General features: G+C 47.1%; 1 protein-coding gene across 2 annotated transcripts in view; it reads right to left on the reverse strand.

Moving 5' to 3' along the window:
• Positions 1–16,830, reverse strand: part of spns2 (SPNS lysolipid transporter 2, sphingosine-1-phosphate) — a 60,789-nt gene that overhangs the window by 32,452 nt on the left and 11,507 nt on the right. For both annotated transcript variants that reach the window (XM_004561674.5, XM_004561675.5), the window contains exon 2: positions 10,090–10,155. In XM_004561674.5, coding sequence (XP_004561731.1) covers positions 10,090–10,155 — 66 coding nt within the window. The remainder of the gene's footprint in view (positions 1–10,089; positions 10,156–16,830) is intronic.

Here is a 16,830-nt window from a genome sequence, read left to right on the forward strand (position 1 = left end):
GGTTCACACTGATATCATGTGCAACCTTTGGTGCTGCAGGAAATTCCTTATCACTACAAAGATTGTGTATAAAAGAGTACGACAGTCGTGCTACAGGCGCTCCCAAACAGGCCTAAATATGACACGTCGCACAGAGCGCGGTTAAATGCTCAGACATTTACTGTGGTATCACAATGACATTATTGTTATCTGTACGTGTTTGAAGCACTAAATCTCAGATGTGTTTGGCGTGATTAGTAAGAAGTGACAAGAAAACAAATGCTTTCAGTCTATTTCAAGAGCTTGTAGGACGGACAAACCAACACTAACAATAAGTCTCCACAGACAACAACGTCCCTCCCAGAACTCTGCAGCTCTTCAGGCAAACACGCAGAGATGTAACCTTAATAGGAAAAATGCAATTATTCATATCTTATATCTCATTTTGTGGTCAAGCACCTTAAATGGCCCCGTCGGGCATGATAACAGGAAAAGCCTGATTGACGTAAAGTAAACTCTTGAATATGAAGCATATAAACCTCGCTGCCCACTCCTGAGAAGCCCAGCATTCCTGAGCCGAACGCGCTTTGATTTAAAGTAGTGTAACATCGCAGCTCCACATGTTTGTGCGATCTCCATAACCACCTCCAAACACAAGACAAACTCACAGCAGGAAAGCCTAAGACTCCGACACACCATAGATGCTTCCACCGCAGCGGACCGCGCTCACAGGGCAGCTCTGACTACAGAGACATGTCGCGTATAAGCAGTACAACCCGGCAGCACTCGCAGCACTGTTTACTGCATTTGTTGGACATATTGATGGTGATAATTACAGTGATGACTGCTGGGGCGTAATTGTGATCATTGACAGTGAAGACATTACATCTATCTGTGAACCGAACACTGCAAAACAACGTAAACGAGTCCTATAGGATCAGCTGTGCCTCTGTCATTAGGCTTACGGGACATTTCCCCACTATTATCCTAATAAACACTTTATTTCTTCTTCGGCTGCGAGTCATTGTAAACGCCAGGCTGGCGACCTGAGTTTAGAAAACTACAACACAGTGAATTAACAGCGAGGGCTGTGAATAAATGTGTGTGATGGTGAGCAGTGTGAAGCAGTGCGGCCTGGTCTGCAGGGACCGTGCTGAGAACTGTTTAAAACCTCTCTGAAGTCCATATATTAATTATTATTTTCCATTATCATTCACTTTTTATATAAAAAACAAAAGATGTAACCGGATACGTTTTCTCTAATGAGAGGAACGTTTCTGCAGACAAGCAACAAAACAACACAAACCAAGCAAACCGAGCCCTGACTTCAGTTTGCCCCGTGCATCACGCAGGAGTGCCAATCCTCCTCTGATGTTCTTCAAATAACACGCCGTGCGTATTTCTCACAGTCTCTCAAGCGAGGAAGTTACCATCGTCTTTCACTTTGAGAAGACAATGGCTGAGTGAGAAGTCTAAAAGTAGACACAATAGCAGCCACACTCGAGTCTGCGTTTCAGTCTAACATCGTCACAAAGACTCATTCATGTCATCATATTTAAAACTGTTTCACTGTAAACTGGAAAAGCTCTGCTTACATCATCATCAGGATATTATAGAGTAGGTTTCCTGGTGATTGGGAGCCAGTCTTTGTAGAAACGTACTCGTGTGAAGCCGTCTTGAGTTTTCTGGGTTTCAGAGGACAGGAATGGAAATTTACTGTCAAGCTGAGAGTAACAGAAACTGAAAACAATTGAGCAAGCTGCACCACGACCTCCTGCAACACACATTTTCCTGCTTCGCATGCCGCACAGAGGGAGACTCTAAACACCGGACATCCATCCATCGCTTTGATTGGCCAACAGAACAATACCTCCAGGGATGACTCACTCCCTACGATTCAATGCCACTGTGAATACTGCATCGCGGCGATGCAGACACACATATGTGGAGTGTGTGTCTGTGATTGATATTCACTGAGCTGAAACGCTGCCCTGTGACACACTAGATTCCCCTGAATCCGGCCGCGGGACACAAAGTGCTCAGCAGCCTGTTTGATCCTTTTCCACAAAAACCCACTGAAGGTGCGTCTCCCACTGCAAAGAGATGATTAGCTTTTTTTAATTCTGAGGGTGATTGACAGCAGCTTTCACTGGAAAAAGTGGCGTTAAAGGAGCTGAAGGGGACAAAAAGATAAAAACTGGGGGGTTTAACGCAGATGTACGCAGACAGCGTTCCTCGTTTCAAGCTCGCCCTGTAAGCCTTTAGCGCCGAGATTTAACTTTTCAAGTAAATGGGATTTGTCATGGATTGAATGGCTCTTGCTTGGAAATAAAAATCTTTTTTTAAATACAGATATCAAAGGGCCCAGAGTTTCTTTGTTCTGCTGTGCCTCAATGTGAAACTCTTTAAAAATGCACCTCAAGTAGAAGCTTCACAGGGAAAGGTGTCACATTTGGGCTCTTTACCCGAACAAAAAGAAACCAATAAGACGTCACATTACTAAAAGTTGTTACATTGTTTTGTTGGCAACTCTCTAAAGTCCAGATCGTATCCTCCAGCCTCGTCCACGTATCCTTTTCAGGGTCGCGGCGCGCTGGAGCCTATCCCAGCTGTCTTAGGGCGAGAGGCGGCGTACACCCCAAACAGGTCGCCAGCCTGTCGCAGGACTAACACATAGATTCACACTCACGGGCAATTTCCACTTAACCTATCCCCACTAACTCCGGCTTCCTCCCACAGTCATGACATGACTGTGGGAGGAAGCCGGAGTGCCCGGAGAGAACCCACACAAACACGGGGAGAACACTCCACACAGAAAGACCCGGCCTGATGGTGGGATTGAACCCGTCTTGGGGTGGCTGTAGCTCAGGTGGCAGAGCAGGTCAGCCACTAATCAGAAGGTCGGTGGTTCGATCCCAGGCTGCCTCCTGGCTGCATGCCAGATACTAACCCCGTGTTTGCCTACTGGTGGTGGTCAGAGGGCCCGGCGGCGCCAGTGTCCGGCAGCCTCGCCTCTGTCAGTGCGACAGTCAGTCAGTGCGCCCCAGGGCGGCTGTGACTACAATGTAGCTGCCATCACCTGTGTGTGAATGTGTGGATGACTGGTTGTGTGAGGCGCTTTGGGGTCCTTAGGGACTAGAAAAGCGCTATACAAATGCAGGCCATTTACCGTCTTGCTGCGAGGCGACAGTGCTAACCACCGCGCTGCCAGATCAGATCAATAACTCTAAAACTTATCTCCTCTTTTAGGGCTTATGAGCTGTTTCCCAGGCGTCAGCCCTGCAGCCGTGGAAGCTGACAGTAAGGACGCTCTAACTAATTGAGGCACACCAGTTTCAGGAATCTGAATGTCTGTCAGCTGCCAGAGACGGAATTAGAGGAACCGGAGAAGCACACCTGCAGGTCTGTACATGTCTTCAGGCTAGGTGTTGTCATTCAGCCACATTTAAAACTGCCATGTGTCACTGTGACCTGTTCACTGTGGAGAGGTGTGTGTGTAGGTGTCAGCGCTCAGTGCAGCTTCCATAAATACATCTCCCCTCTTCAGTTTCTGTTGACTCTCCTCCACCTTTGTGCCGCTGCCCTTTTCATTATTACAACACTTGCTGCAACCGGAGGTATTTGTATGAAGAGCAAACGATGCACGAGTAACGTCTGCTGTTAAAAATAGCTTCTCGCTCTTGCATGAGACCACACTATCTCTATTATCACGTTGGATTAAATCATCATTTCTTTTAATCCTGAGGAATGTCAGAAATGTCACCCTGGAGCTAATACAGGACAACAGTCCTTCTATTAATACTTACAGGATGCCCTCGCTGTGCATCACCACGCCATGACTCACCTCACTGATGACAAAAAAATGATTTAAATAACGCCACGATGATCCTTACCCTGAGACCTACCAGTTCAAACACTGTGTTGAAGGCACTGGTATTGATGTGGAAACAGGTAACCCAACCCTGCATACCACAGATGTCATCACACACAGAAAATGTCAGGCACTCCAAACACATCTAACCTTTCTCATAAATGGGAATCTAGTTCCTGTCGAGGTTTTCCTCTACAATCACTGACACATTCACAGACACGCCACAGACAGAGGCTAAATAAACGAGTCTGTCCCCAATACTGGACGCCCACTGCTCTGTAACTGGCACCAGATGCAGTCGGACGCACAGCTTTCACCCCAAGATGAGCCTGGATGAGCCGGAGGTTTCTTCCTGTTAAAAGGAGTTTTTCCTCTGCTCACAGGAGCTCGTATGATTGTCTGACAACACGACCAACTACATCTGCAGCGAAACCACATTCTGCTTTAACTTGTTCTTAACACCGTCAATCTTTCACAATAAAAGCACCTGATTTCAAACTGTGCTTAGAAAGGTTTTGTACAATCACACAGTGACGTACAGACACGTAGCTGAAGGTCAGTTATGTGTGACGGGCATTTCTGAGGAAAGAACATTCATCGTGTCCAGGAAGAAAGACTTTCAGTGTTGTTACATCTGGAAAATAGTAAAAATGTAACAATTACAGTAACACCGAGATTAAAATGACATCATAGCTTTGCTGGTGAATCATGCTGACCAAAACTTATGAGCATGTATTTATTGAACAGAGAGGAATGTGGTGTAAACTAAGCTTCAGTCACGTTGGTGTTTATTACACTGTGGCGTCACAGTGCTGTGTTTCTATCAGGTGTGCAGGAGTGGCAGCTTTGTTGTTCTTCCCCTAATGATTAATGGACCTGCCTGTGGAGGGTGTGACACATCACTTAGTAGGACACCAACGTGTGTGACTGAAACTCAGACACTCGCAAACATCATTTTGCTGCCTGCTGGATCCTCCTTCATGTGCAGCCCCAACATTCCTGCATGCCTTACATTTCTGATCACCACTAATTCTCCAAGAAATCCCTCGGCTCAGATTACCAGAGCTCTCTGATAAATACCACATGAAGCCTGGGAAATGTTCCTGTCAATCTGAGCAGCTCATACTCTACCCACAGAAGCTGCCATCAAGTGCAGCTGTGCTGTAACACCAACCAAAAACTCTTTCAGTCTTTTAACTGCAGCTAAGGGCTGGTAGGTTTTCACTGCTGCTGCATCAAGTCTTTCTTCTACCTGCTCAGTGTGCGAGCTGCAGCTGGTAAGAATCACACAGCTACAAATACCGGCCCGGCTGGCTGGCCCGAGTGCAGTGGAACATCATCTTTTACACATTACAAACACATATGGTGAGAATACAGGAAGGTGCTTCTTGAAATTTTTTAGGATAGAAAAAAAGTATCCAGATGTGCTTGCTGTGATGCTGCAGACTTGTGCCCAGGCTGCAGCATTAAGGGAAACAAGCTGTTGGCACCGAGCTGACATCCAGCAGCTCAACGCTGCAGTTTGTCTTTCCTGCAGCAACTGTGAGAGCAGCTAATTTAATGACAAGTGTTTACGTTTGTTTCAAGCACGTCGCTGTTGGTTTGGGATTAATGGAATATCAAATATAATAAATTACACATAGTCTGCATTAAATAAATGAAAGCAGATGAAAGGAGCATGCAGCAGCCCTTGCTCTGACCTTCAGAGGCTGCGGTGTGGGGAGTGTGCATGTGTGTCTTAATTGATCTGTTTATGTTGCTTGGATGTGAAGGTGCAGCAATCTTGTCTTCATTTTCAGAGAAGCAGGAAAGAAAGGATATCAGCCGGAATCTCGTTGCCATAAAGGCCCAATCAGTCCTCGGATTATTCTTTTAAAAAGGTGCGTGCAGCTTTCTCACCACGCTCTCTCTGAGGGCGCAGCGTGAGCCGTGCTTGACACAAAGGGGCCATTAGACATTTACATGAAAAGAGGCTGTTTAGACCCCCTGAAATCCTGATTGGATTTGCAGTCACTCAGCAGCGCTATTGGTTCAGCCACAGGAAGACAGGAAGTGTAAGGGAAGGAGATCGGGAACAGGGTGCCAATCATCACCCAGCAGCTGCCCTCCTCTGAGACATGGCCTATAAAAACAGCCCGAGATGAAGACACACACACACACACGCACACGCACGCACGCACACGCGCACACGCACACACGCGCACACACACATACATCATCAGGTCGTAGTTCTATTCTCATCATAGCAGCAGAGGGCTGCTGAGCACCAATGCAGTGCCGTTATTGGCTTTGGGAATCAATAGTGGAGAAGATGAAACTGTGCTACTTAAAGGGAGGAGAGCGGCTCTCTCTACTCCCTCCTTCCCTTTATGTCTCCTAACTCCTATAAGGTGCCAGTGGGACCAACAACAAGACAACAACAGCTGTCAAAGTGCTGAGAGTGAGAGAGGAGGTACCAGGGGATACCAACGAGGGCAAAAGACAAAATAGAAGCAGCTGACACTGCCCGAAACAGCTGATCAAGCAGTGACAGCTCCGCTTTCCAGCGCATGAAGGGAACTCTGCGCTCACACATTTCTGATTGACATTGGCAATCAACTTACACACTCGACCGCAGCTCAGGTCCAACCAAGGATTGGAGACAGCAGCGTATAAACACAAAAACTGTGTCGCTGTTTCAGCATAGCGGTTACTATTGATGTGATTAAACTTTTCTTTGTGTAACTGTGTGTCGTGATGTGTGATAGAGGAGCTCAGGCCATTAGTCCCACACAGCACCTGTGGCCTCATTCCTAACAACTCTCTGCAGGCAGGCTGACACCATGTAAAGACTGCAGGACTGTGTGTGTGTGTGTGTGTGTGTGTGTGTGTGTGTGTGTGTGTGTGTGTGTGTGTGTGTGTGTGTGTGTGTGTGCTGGTGTTGTGTTTCAGATGCGGTGGGCAGCCACACACAGGCCACAGACCGTCTGTGAGCTGTTTTGAGTGCCGGCTCCTTATTAAGCCGCCGCCCCCAGCGTGCACACAGCCTGACTGACCCCAATATCTCTGGTTCTACTAAAGATGATTATGATGCCAGGATCCATTATGAGACAAAATTCAACCCATTAAGTCTGTTTTTTCTGAATGGCCTCAAAGCACTGAACACAATAAGCACGGCATGTTAGCGAGAGGGAAGAGCGCTCTTCTTTCTCACTGCAGTTAACAAAAGCGTTTGAAACTCCCCGTCACCAAAGGTAATTCCATCCAGGTGAACCCCTGCTCCCCTTACACTCTTCCATTAACCTCCCGTCCCTCCACACCCTTGGGAAGGGTCCTGTTCACAGATGTGTGTGAGGGTCACTCGCTGCTCGAGGGCCTGTCACATCCACGTCCCTGCGCCCTGACAGGCCCGCTGTGTTCAGGAGACATCTCATCACGCTGATGGACGGGGGAGGAGCTTCAGGCTCAAACGGCACGCCTTTACGCTAGCATGACAGACACTTCATCCTGTTACGACGAGAGCCGAGACCTCAGCTCCTCAGGCTTGCGTGCACACTCACGTGCATGACAGAAATGAGCACATACCTCGTGTCACCTTATGTTATTTTGAAAGCACTAATGTTGCCAAAGGATACAGACGACCTCCCCTGCAGGCTTCATCGTGAGCTTTGACAGCTCAGCACATGTCAATAAAGATGCAGGTAGACGACCGTTACAATGGCTTCCAGGCTCTTCCAGTGGAGACCCTCCTCATTTAACCTCTGATCCACAACCAGTTATTTTGTTCTATAAGCAGAACAAAATAACTGGACCGAAAGCACTCGGTTCACAAAAGGGCTTCGTGGGTTAGTCCTAGTAGAGCAGGGGTGTTGAACTGCAGGCCTCGAGGGCCGGTGTCCTGCAGGTTTTAGATCTCACCCTGGGTCAACACACCTGAATCAAATGATTGGTTCATTACCAGGCCTCTGGAGAACTTCAAGACACGTTGAGGAGGTCGTTTAGCCATTTAAATCAGCTGTGTTGGATCAAGGACACGTCTAAAACCTGCAGGACACCGGCCCTCGAGGCCTGCAGTTGGACACCCGTGTAGTAGAGGGTAGGGCGGGGTAAGAGTTAAGTTGTTGTAACACCATGAAACACAGCAGCAGGTTTAAAAGCCTCCTCTAGTGCTCAGCCTAGTGTTTCCTAAAGCCAAAAGACCGTCTGGATATGGGGAATTTTTCCTTCCAGTAGTTCTTATTAAGAGCCAAAACAAAGAGTCGTTTCTCAAATTCAAAAAGTGATTCTGACTCAGTGCTATTGTGTGCCTTGGACCCTGCAGTGTGTGGTCGCTGTTATGTTTTGTAATGTTTGAGGGTGACCTGGCAGCACAGAGCGAGAGAAAGCCTGAGCATACACCCACTTCCTATAAAACACCTACACTGGCAGTTTGCATTCCCAGGTGCACCGAAGCCTGCAGGAAGGAGAGCGGACAGAGCAGGCCTGCAGGTGCTCACAGAGGTGGGAACTGTTCCCTCGGAGAAGGAGGCTGGTGGTGGGGGACGCTGGAAGGGACAAACCATAAAACACACACAGACACACTGACACTCCTTTCAGACGTGCTCTCCTTTCCATGAACACGATAATCAGAATAACTTTATTTGTATAGTAAAGTCACCTTCATGTCTGAAAAGTAACCGGGGACCTTAAACCACTGACTCCATGAGGTTTTGTGGAAGATGGATGTCATGAACCTGTGATGTCAAAATGCAACCCCACTGCAGACGGATGGAGCTAGTGATGTGTATCTGCTGAGGTAAAGATCCTCCCTTCTAGCATCCCGATTATGTCGTATCCTCCAAGCCTCTTCTTCACACCTAGGCTCCTTGTCTGCACGCAGACACCCGCCATTCCCCAGGTCCGTGTCAGAAACAGGTTCCTTGGGGATCAAGGGCCGAGCGGAGTCAGAACCATGACCGTACAAAGCAAACACGCAGAAGCCTCGCCATGCGCCCGACTGGGTTCCTCTCAAAGACTGAAGACGGTGCAGCGGGCAAATCAGTTGTGCATGCAACTAGAAGACTTGCATACTCTGTTTATTTAAGTGTGTGTGAGTTTGTGCCAGTGTGGCTGTGTGCATAATCCACACAGTGAGCCAATACAAGCAGAGTTAAGAGTCAAAGCCCTTCACAGTTTCCTGTTTCTTGTTAAGCGTTCATACAAACATGCAGTTTTTCAAATGGGACGAAATCCTGCTGATCGAAAAAATGTCCCGTTCTTCCCCTCGTATGTTTCTAAGGCTTCCTGATTCTGACAGTAATAAATATGTAGAGAAAAATACCCAAAGAACAAGCATCGAGACACAAACGATCAAATACATAATGTGGAGAAACTTGCTGACAGAAAATAAAAACGAGGCTCAGTTTGGGTTGAAATGAGATCGTAAAGTGATGTGCTGAGCTTAAAAAAGCTCTAAAAGAGTCACACAGATTTCTTTTTCCTTCGAGATATTTTTGTCCTTCACGTACCGCGACCCTAAAAACACTGGGCTGTTTTCTACCGCCCCTCACACTCAGTCCTGTCTGCTTGAGCTCAAAGGCACTTTGTTAGTCTGTTGGTGTCTGAATGGGTCTGAGAGCACACAGAGACAAGACGGGGTCCTGTCCTCCAATAAGAGGGCTTTGCAAAGTATCTCTCTGTAAAAGGTGAATTCAGTGAGTCTCTGTGTGGAGCAGGAAGCCCTGCCCTGAGCAGGAGTCACACTCTGTGGGTGCTCTCAGGGGAGAAGCCTGCCTGGCTCCTGACTGTATTCCCTTTTTTATTGGCCTGCTGCTTTGCTGCTGCCACAGCTTGTCATACAGTGTTGCTGTGGAAAAATGTAAACAGCTTCAGTAACTTTGAACCATCACAAACTCCAGGAGGTGTGCCCTTCTGATATTCTATTTCCTTGGATTGTCTTGCCCACACAGATGATGCACAGAGACGCAGAGGAACAAAACCATTAGTGGGTTGATTATGTAAATTACCTCCATAATACGCAGCTTTACTGCTGTAAATGTGCTGTCAATAATCCGGTTTGTTGCTCATGTGTGAGAAGAGAAAAGGGAGGCTGACACTGCCGCTGTCAGAGGCTGAGCTCGAGTGACAGATTGGAGTAAGAGCCTCTGCCTTTGGTTGGACCATTCGTTTTAAATAAGATCAGAGTTACACAGTAATCACAGTCGCCGCAGAGAGAGAGAACTCTTTTCACGCGTGTAATTATGAGATTAAAGGATGCTTACCTGTTTGCAGCAAGCCGATTCTGCTGTCTGACACGTCGTAATTCCGCTGAATGTCGAGCACAACACCTGCAAAAGAAAAACATGAATGTGGTTTGGAGGTACAATAAGAGCCCTAATCACAGGTCCTGAAACGCTGAGCTCCGACTCACAGACAAGTCCATTCTGGATTTACAAAAGCCTTTTGTGGCTTGGACACGATGCTTAGATCGTAGTTAGAGGTCGTCATTCACCTCGCTTCCTCGAAGAGCAACAGAATGAGACTGATAACGCTCGTTTGGCTGCCACACAGTGCTAACCTTCGGCTCAAACACTGTCCCACAGGGTGCTATATATGAGCAATATCTGGTGTTAAATAACACAATCGCTTGCAAACACACAAACACACTCTCCAGCGTTAACTTGTCACTGGCTCGTACAGCGCACAGCTCCGACACAATGACTGCAGCTGATTCTGGTTTTGCCACACGATGCAAACGTGAGTCGCTGTGCGTACGGCAATAACATGATTCCACTGTGAGAAACCACAAGTTCTCTGAAGTTCTTTCAATCCCATTACTGTAACCCAAGAGTCATCAGCATACTGTACGTCGCACCGATGCCTTAATAAGGTGAAAGGCATCTGCTTTTTGGCCAATCACGGGACAAGGAATGCACGCGCACAGCTGAATACCTGCTCATCACAGTTGTCTGACTTGTTGGTGCTCTGTGCCCGACATAGAAGAAATCCCATAAAGTTTTAAACACATCGTAAACATCAAAGGATCAAGATGAAGAAGGTCAGATGGTGATAAATTAGATTAAAAGAAATGCCTTTATGTCTACTGTGTAATTTTAAGCACTGGTAAACAAGAAAGCACAAATGATTCTGCTCGTCCTGAGAACAACAGCTTTAAAGTCGTCATTTCTAACCGAGAATAAAAGAACATCTCTGCAGTCCAGACGAAACGTGATGTGCTTGGTGGTGCTGGCTGACTCTGTGAGGCTGGCGGGCCGGTCCTGGGGATTGCAACACGGCTCATGAAAATGCAACAGCAGCATGACTCACATTTTAAGAAGCTGGCTCCCTCTGATCTGTGTGCTGCCCGCGTGTGAGCCCAGTATCACCTAGCAGAGCCTGACCTCTGTACGGGCTTTTGTAACGCTCAGAAACGGCCGCTTTATAATATCCAGCCGCCTCTCGCTTCACTCTGGAGGATAATGAGTACGATCGAGCCAAGCAGGCAAAAACAGCACATGGACGTAGCTGATTCTGTGGCTATCCTCTGCGCCGCCACTGACTCTGTTTGTCAACAAAGAAAGAGCGCAGGTTGCAAAGGTGGTGCGACGCAGGGGCAGGTGCAGGTGGACCGTGACTGCAAGCAAACATCAGATTCCTCTCAGCTGAGTCAAACCACCTGCGTGCACTCTCACACTGCAGGAAGCATTCCTGTTAGCACACTCACACACACACACACAGACACACACACACACAGACACACACACAGACACACACACACACACAGACACACACAGACACACACACACACACACACACACACACAGACACACACACAGACACACACACACACACAGACACACACAGACACACACACACACACACACACAGACAAACACACACACACACACACACACACACACAGACACACACAGACACACACACACACACACACACACACACAGACACACACAGACACACACACACACACACACACACACAGACAAACACAGACACACACACAGACACACACACACACACACACACACACAGCTTTTTAAATTCTTTCTCTTTCATAATCACCTGACTTCAAGCTGCTGATATGCTGCTTATCACCTGGTTTCAGTGAAACCAACAGTTGAGACAAATTCTCATTATCCCCCAAATTCAAACTAAAATAAAAGCAGAAACAAAAACACTGTGTTGTCTTACATGCCCTCAGCAGATGGGTCAAATCTGCCTCCTGCCAAGCCTGTCAAACAGCGACAAAATTGTTCAACAGTGTACTGTACAACTGCAGCTGCACTGTAATTAGCCCCAAAGATGTGCACACACACACACACACACACACACACACACACACACACACACACACACAGACACACACACACACACACACACACACACACACACACACACTCACACATATACACAAAGCCTGCTGGGAGGGGGATTCCTACAGCAGATGGTGGAGCGTCCCTCCTGGACAGAGACTGCGATAGTCAGAGCCACACCCGTCTACACTTACCACACAATTGCCACACAATTAATGAAGGTAGAGTTAGCTAAAAGCTATTTCAGATTAACAGAGCTGAGAATGTGTCATAAAGTCGAGCTCCGCATTCAAAACGTATGAAAAGCCTGAGAAGTTCATTTGATACACTCAGCATCCTGCATTCAGATACAAGGTGGAAGTCAGATTAAAGCAAGAGTGTGAGATGCAAGTGCAATGAGCTGTGTAATGAACTGCTAAGCTGTGTTTGTGCAGCGGGTATCTCCTCTCTTCCACGGAGCCAATCAAACTCTGTCCTTTTCTGCACTCCCGAAACATTTCATCTTTATCGGTCTTAGTATTTCTTACTCAACCGTGAGTCTTTGCTGTGCGAGCTCTGCTTGTGCAGACTAAAACACCGAGGCACTCGGGGATGGGGCTGATGCTGAGGAATTACAACCCTCGCCCGAGCTGGCAGCACCCAGTTTAGTTGCCATGGCAATGCTGTACGGCGGCTCAACGAGATAAAGGTCAAGATACCTCAAAGGAACTTGGCTTCCAGTGTCCAACCTACTTTTTCTTTTTCTTGCAAAACTGATCCTCGTTGCATCTTCATCCTTATGTAACGACGTATTTCTTATGACATCGCTGCTGCCGTTGCCAGTGTCTTGCAGATGAACCCCTACAGAGGCGCTGATCGGCGTCTGAAGACTGAAGGAGAAACATCCGAGGAATGTGGGCATTCCAGGCGTCCATCATTTAAGGTAACAGCACTTACGCAGCAATGCACATTCACGGCTACCAGGCAAGACACTCCCTTCCTTCTATACTGCACACTCCTTTAAGTGTGCTTTGTTGAGCTTTAAACGAAAACAGAAAGTGTATCAAACAGAAAGCAGAAAGTCTGACCTGTTTCATGATAATCCAGAACCACATTTATGAGTCTGTTTTTGATGCTGAACTGTATTTGGCTGCACGGCGCAGTTAAAGCTGACACAGAGTCGGCTACAGTGTGCGGCTGACACTCATAAAGTCTGCCTTTATGGACACTTTTTTCAGCTCAAGAAGAAATGACTCAAATTGGTAGAACGTTAACGTTCCACAAATGGGGCATTCAAAGCCATGAATGGTGAATGATCGCTCCGATGTGAAAAGAAGTTTTCTTCCAGTCTTTTTAAGGACACCAGAAGATCGTTAGCGTACAGGAAGGACCAGAATTTCTACGTCGAGGAAAATAAGCATCACAAATCATCACGAATCCAAGAGAACATATTGATAATGCATCAGTTTGTTTTTTAAAGCGGAGGCGAGCCCGCAGCGCCAATAACGAGTGTTTAAATGAGTATACGGCATGTTGTTTTTGCAAAGCCAGCCAGCTCTTGTGCAGTGACGCAGACTGCCAGCACCTCTCCGCTGGGACCACCACACACTCACAAATACACCTTAAGTGAAGCACACACCCACACCGACACACACCACACCCAGCACAGCCATACACAAATTTACTTCATACCCTACAGAGAGTTGTAGACCTGCAGCCCTCCTGCTTCTATTTATGGTCAGAGAAACTAGGCCGAGAGTCCAATTTAACAGCAGAGAGGGAAACTCAGAGTTATAAGGAGCAGAGAAAGATGGCGGCTACATCAGATCAGTCAGGACTGGGTTGGTTGGTAAAGCATATGTTTCCTTTGTTTATTATAAATGTGTGTGTTCCCCTTTCCCCTGGTTTCACTGTGAGTAAGCCTGAGTGAGAAGGAGCTAGTGGATGGAAGTCGTTGACTGTGGCCGGCGTGTGAACCGCTCTGCTGATGTGGCCCATCCTTCTACTGCGTTCCTGCAGAGAGGGTGATTCCTTTTCATGTGTCACCCCCCCCCCCATCAGTATAAATAGTCTGGGAAGGAGAACAGCGACGAGTGAGGACAAAATGTCTGTTTTCTGGCTCCTCTTGTAACCAAATGTTGGATTTGAGCGTGTGAGACAGAGAGACTCAGAAGAAACAGCCTGGGAGACAGCAGCAGAGCGCAGAGGTAGGCCAAGATGCAGAGCGGCTCAGACTGCTGCAGAGGAGAAAGCTGACCACAAATATGCCCGACTGTGGCCGGCGGGCTCCTGACCGACTGCTCTCCTCCCTCGCCATGTGGCCGCACTGGGCGGGGGAGCAGTTTTTCCATTCCACTTCCTTTGCCTGCCACACAGAGAGGAAACGTGATGCAGATGTCTGGGAAACCGTCTATAGAGCTGCACGGGAAGCTTCAGAGGATTCCCCAATAAAATCGACAGAGAGTGTGCGAGTGCACGCTACACACTCGCGCTTCCCGCGGCAGCAAGTCGAGCACGAAATGTAAACCAAAGTCACATGTGCTGCACGCTGTGCGAGAAAGTCGGATTTTGATGAGCAGTGTCTGTATGGAGCAGTGTTTACACCACCAATGTGATGATGGCAGTGAAATTTACATCCTGCTGCTCATTTCTATTCCACTGATTACTGGTTGTGGCAGTGCACCAGCAAAAGTCCAATACAGAACACAGCTACATGTACACTAAATGCAATTAATGCACACTGTGCATAATGAAATGGCTCTGTGGATGCAGTGTGTTCACAAAGACAGCGTACGCAGCCTAATCGTTCACTGAGACAAAGAAGGAAACGTCAAAGAGTGTCGACGTTTCCTGCCACGCTAGCAGCTGATCGTCATGAAATGATTCTACACTTTATCTTTTCATAAGTGAAGGAGATAACGCAGCTGATGCTACCATTGTACACTGTAAGAGCTGCCATAATTCACATCATTTTCCCCTCACAGCACGATAACCTCTGAATCCTTGTCATACACGCATGACGAAAATCAAACATATAATTTTTTAATGATGAATGTTTGCACAAAGATGAACAGACCTCCTTCCACTGTCACATCCGAGACAGCTTTCACTCTGTGCCAGCCAAACTGGGGCCAAACTGGGGGAAATCAAATTAAACTCCTGCAGGCTCGCCAGCTTTACCACTTTGATTAATAAAGATTTTTTTCCTCCGAATTTTCCGTCACTAATCAAAAGCTTGAATTCAGCTGAAGGGTTGCGGTGCATTAGTCCCAGCCGGTACGTGCTAAATATTTGATGGCAGTGGAGAGGACGCACAGCGAAGCATCAGGGAAGCAGGATAAACATATAGCTCATCAATAATACATCCAGAGGCCAGACCACTTGTTTGTATGAGATGATGCATTTGTTGTATTGGGAAGAGATGCAGTGAAGCGAAGCAGAGGTATTTGAGATTAAATGAGACTGTAAGACTGCCGGGGGACCTCCATGAGCTGCACCAGCGCTCTCTCAGGAATACTGGGCAGCAGCTGAGCCTTGAACAGGGATCTATGTGGATATTTGAGGAGCAACGCTGGCCTGAGATCATTAATAGAGCCCAGACTGTGTTGGATTTGACAGCAAAAGCAGTGAGATGCACAGGAAACATCTGGAGGCTGAATTTATAGAGAACCCCACGAAGGTCCTGAGCATACCAGTACTTCAAGCAAGATGTGGGTCTGCAAGCAGCTTTGCAACCCTCCATCTTCCCTTAATCATGGTCCTGAGTTCATGTTTGGGTCTGATGTCCTTGCCTCCAACTTTCCATGTGTCTACACAGCAAAATCGGAAGCTGTCTTCAATATTCACACACAGAAGTGGAACAAGCAAATCCCCTTTACAAGAATTTATACAATAATGCCAGCAGGTTTAGAAGCAGGAAAAGCTAATATTCACCAAGCAGCGCTACATACCGCATGTCAGGCTGCTGACATCATATCGACAAAGCTTTGCCATTCCTTCAACAACTAAAGAAGTGAATCCCAAACAGCACACGCCCCTTTTACCTGCTGGGTTTACTCTGTTATGCAAATGTGTGGTTATGTGAATGCACTTTATGAAACAGTAGCAAAACACCCAAAGGTGCATTGTTCTTTTAGCATTAGCCTGCACATCTGTGAGCCTCAGCGTGTGCATAAGCACATGTGTCCTGTCAGTAACCCCACTGCTTTACATAACAGTGAGGAGTTTGGATTAAAATCGTTGTGCAGTGTTTTTAATGAGATTTCATTTTTTCTCTTCTGGTCTCTGTCTGTCTTTGTTGCAGAGGCTTACTTCATGACGTCCTTTTACACAAAGCGTTTTTAATTACTGGAACGTGAAACACAACCTCTAAAATGATCCTGATATCAATACTTAAAGAACAGAAGAAGAGAGTCATTTGAGTCATCTGCTTATTCTGACTCTCCCTTTGTTTAACCCCAGAGTGAGCGCTGGCGCATAACAATCAGATGACTGTGGGCTGGCTGCTTTTATTTCTTAAGCAGTGGGTCCACTCCAAAGTGACCTACAGCTAGAAGAGAAGAAAACTGGCTAAATTTTGTATTTTCAGCTCCATTTAGCATCAGATCAGCGCAGCGTGGCTATCTTCTCTCAGTGATCACAGCGCTCAGCTTCACAAAATGGAGAATTAAGGGCCAGCCCGGCACAGCTGATCCCATATGTGTGACACTCAAA

The sequence above is a fragment of the Maylandia zebra genome, linkage group LG10, assembly GCF_041146795.1.
Source record: "Maylandia zebra isolate NMK-2024a linkage group LG10, Mzebra_GT3a, whole genome shotgun sequence".
Classification (NCBI taxonomy): Eukaryota; Metazoa; Chordata; class Actinopteri; order Cichliformes; family Cichlidae; genus Maylandia; species Maylandia zebra.